Source organism: Zingiber officinale, chromosome 1B (assembly GCF_018446385.1).
Source record: "Zingiber officinale cultivar Zhangliang chromosome 1B, Zo_v1.1, whole genome shotgun sequence".
In the NCBI taxonomy this organism is placed as follows: domain Eukaryota; kingdom Viridiplantae; phylum Streptophyta; class Magnoliopsida; order Zingiberales; family Zingiberaceae; genus Zingiber; species Zingiber officinale.
Window position 1 is genome coordinate 129,792,645 of NC_055986.1, and position 3,377 is coordinate 129,796,021.

Below are 3,377 nucleotides of genomic sequence, written 5' to 3' on the forward strand. Positions count from 1 at the left end.
TAATGCATAAGGTTTTTGGGAGTCGGTCAAAAATTATTTTAGACATGTTATTCAAATTGAACTTTCTAATCATACAATAACTATCTAAAGATTAATTTTTCCTTGCACATATTTAATAATTTCATTTTTATAATAACTAATTTACAGCCCAAGCTCTACTCAACATTTTTTTTTTTGCTTTCTTTTCTGTCTCTTCTTCCCATTTAGCATGTCATCTTCTTCTTTAGTTACACTGGATTCCTCACATCATTATTTGAAGTAGGAGTTGACATGCCAAAGACCCAGTGAAAGAAACATCACTTGTATTATAGAGATGACGCATTGATACTACATGCTACATAGAATTCATGTTAGATGCACTGAGAAACCACTTCGATAAGGCGCTAGCTAGAACAACTACACATCTTTGTCTAGCAAGACAGTAGGAGAAAGCACAGACCGTTCGGTATCAAGATGACATTGTTTTAGTAACAAATTCATTACTGCTTAAGAAAAGGGAAGTGATTCCGAAACGCCACCAGGTGACTCCTCACTTCTACCTACACGAAACATGCCCTGGCATGGAAGACCATCAGCGTCAGAAACTACAACTCCACCTACTTGCTCATCTTTAGCTCTCGAACAAGAGAACGCTGTCGGCAGAACACCTCTTGGTGGTTGCGTACCAGCGAAGTGCTCAAGACTGCTATATCTAGAACTCGAAATGAGGCTGGCAGGTAACATTTGCCCAACATGAACACTTGAAGTTTGAGTCGGGGATGACAGAAGAGAGAGAGCACAATCGGCGTCGAGAGCTTGCATTAATCCGTCCGAGAGAATCTCGTCGCCGCCGCCGCTTTCTGCTGAACAAACAATCTTGAGGAGTGGCTGACAGGGTTCTATTCCTGTCCCGTCGAAGGAAAAAACTTTGCCATAGTTATGACAGAAGGATTGATGAGCCTTCACTGCATTTTCTTCAGTTTTAACAACTGCAGACCAGTTGTTGGGCTTTGACAAATGAGTTTGGGAGATGGGAGGGTATGCTGAGAACCTCCTGGTGCCTGCAAGTAAATGGAAGCCTTTATAGGCCTGATATACCTACACAGCAAATAACCAGGCAAGTCCAAACCTTGCGGAATTGGAAAGAGGCTAGCTGAAGTAATTGACTCTGGTTGAGGTTTTCTTCTTCTTCTGTTGTGTCCATCGAGGCGTCTCCTGCAGCTTCTCTTTACCTCATCAAACTCCACCAACAAGTGAAACCTGCAAGCACCATCAATCACCAACGCCGTTGAAAACTCAAAAAAAAAAGGAACTAAAAAGAGGAAGGATGACCTTTTTAGATACAAACAACAGAGAAATTGCTTGTAGCAAGGATCCAATGAGCAAAACGTCTTTCATTCTAATGAAAGGATTTAACGTACTTGCTCTGTTTCATTCATTACCTGCTGCACTGCTGACAAAACCTCTGTTCCACGCCGCCCACCGTCACGACCGGCGTCTTCGAGTGGGCCTCGCAGACCTTGTGTCGCCGATGGTACTCTCTGCAATCACTGAGATCGTATTCGCAGCCGTCGACCGAGCACGATACGTTCTGACCGGCTGCGTTTGGTGCGCGAGCCCTCTTCGACGGACTGGATGACGAAACAGCCACCGTCGTCATCTCAGGTTGGTCTTCCCGCTTCTCCGGCGGTTCAGGATTGCCCGATCCCCCTGGCTTCAGATCAACCGAACAGTTTACGCCGTTAGCCTGACCTCCCAGGCTGCAAATCGGCCCGACAGTTCCGCCAGCGTGGTTGGATTCAGCATTTTGATCCGTTTCTGCCAAATCCCATGGCGGAATCTTGTAACCCCATTCCATCGAAGCAGCAGCCTTGTTGGTCTTCTGCTCTCTTTCTAACGTAATCCTCCTAATCTAGTTCAAATCTTCGATTCAAACTTCATCCGATTCTCAGGAAAAAGAAGAACAAAAAAAAAGTAAGCTCGGAAAGGATCAGAAATTAACTGAACTCATGTCACACAAGCCCTAGAAGCATATAAATTAGGAATTTAGCAGATGAACACGAGAAGACATACTATATCCACATCAAGGTACAGACAATTCCATCTGGAGATTAGGGCTGTGAGGCTGCAGCAGAAACAAGTAAACAATCAAAGGGACGATGAATTTGAGAGGCGAAATAGAAGCATGCAAACATCAAAGGAAATCAGGAGCCGAAGTTAAAGCAAATCAGAAGATTGCGATACCAAGAACAAGTGAGGAGGAAAGAGAAACCACCGGGATTTGTTGACGTACTGAGAAACACCCGCATACATATAGACCCAAATGGCTTCTGAGTTCTGAGTGCATAAATTATTTATTTATACTTTAGATTTATCTGATAAATGAATATAAAACAAATCATCTATCTCCCTAGTTGGAACCATGGGAAGGACTCAAACTTTAACGGGAGTTAATCGTCGATTTTTAGAATGTCGATTCTTAATCTTAATCGTCAAAATATATATATATATATATATATATATGCAGAAGATTATTTAACTTTTTGAATTTATCAGGAGACCTACTATATTTTAATAATAACTAAAGATATACTAATTTATTTAATTTTTCTATTCTACCCCTTTTGTCAAATACATACAACCACAATCTCTCTCTCCATCGCTCTCTACTCTGTCTCACTACCCGTGAAAAACTAATCTCTTTCTCATCTATCGATTTATTCTATTCAAATTTATTTTTTTCAAAATATCTCCACCAGAAAAGACTAAAAATAATAATAGATAATATTTTTGAACACCTTATCACATCAGAAATCTACAGGATTGATTGACCTAGAGAGCTCCGATTGTACTCATTTCAGGTCTTGTGAATTTCTGATGCTCCAAAGAGTTCAAATATGTTATTCATTATTTATTTTGACTTCTTCGGAGGAATTAAAATATTATTGAAAGAATCGATTGATATCTCATATACATTGGGCTTGATATAAAATCCTACCTTCGGAGAAGTCGAAATAAATAATGAAAGACATATTTGGACTACTTGCAACCTCAGAACTCCATAGGAACTGAAATGAGTACAATTGAAACTCTCTATGTCGATTAATGGATTTCGACTTAAATCGATCAAAATCAGTCGAAATATCATGTTGAGCCTGATATGATTTTATATCATGTCCAACATGGATCTGATATGAGTTCATATAAGGCCTGACGTGGGATTTTGGCCGATTTCGGTCGAAATCCATTAATCTACCTGAAGAGCTCCGATTACACATATTTCAGATCTTGTGGATTCCTAAGGTTGCAAAGAGTCTAAATATGCCTCCCATTGTTTATTTTGCCTTCTCTGAAGGTGAGATTTTATATCAAGCCTAAGGTGAAATTTTAGCCGATTT

At 40.2% G+C, this 3,377-nt stretch overlaps 1 protein-coding gene across 3 annotated transcripts; it reads right to left on the reverse strand.

The window, feature by feature from the left end:
• Window positions 1–285: 285 nt before the first annotated feature.
• Window positions 286–2,326, reverse strand: LOC121979184 (squamosa promoter-binding-like protein 16). 3 transcript variants are annotated; one of them, XM_042531123.1, is made up of 5 exons: window positions 2,224–2,307; window positions 2,053–2,104; window positions 1,422–1,926; window positions 1,109–1,239; window positions 286–1,040 (listed from the first exon to the last, which is right to left on the reverse strand). In XM_042531123.1, exons 3-5 carry the CDS (start codon window positions 1,835–1,837, stop codon window positions 487–489), a joined length of 1,101 nt encoding a protein of 366 aa, XP_042387057.1. In that variant the 5' UTR covers window positions 1,838–1,926; window positions 2,053–2,104; window positions 2,224–2,307; the 3' UTR covers window positions 286–486. The 3 variants fall into 3 exon arrangements, with proteins under 3 accessions (XP_042387057.1, XP_042387050.1, XP_042387066.1); XM_042531116.1 differs by having other exon boundaries at window positions 1,422–2,104; window positions 2,224–2,326; XM_042531132.1 differs by lacking the exon at window positions 2,224–2,307 and having other exon boundaries at window positions 2,053–2,119.
• Between the last annotated feature and the right edge of the window lie 1,051 nt (window positions 2,327–3,377).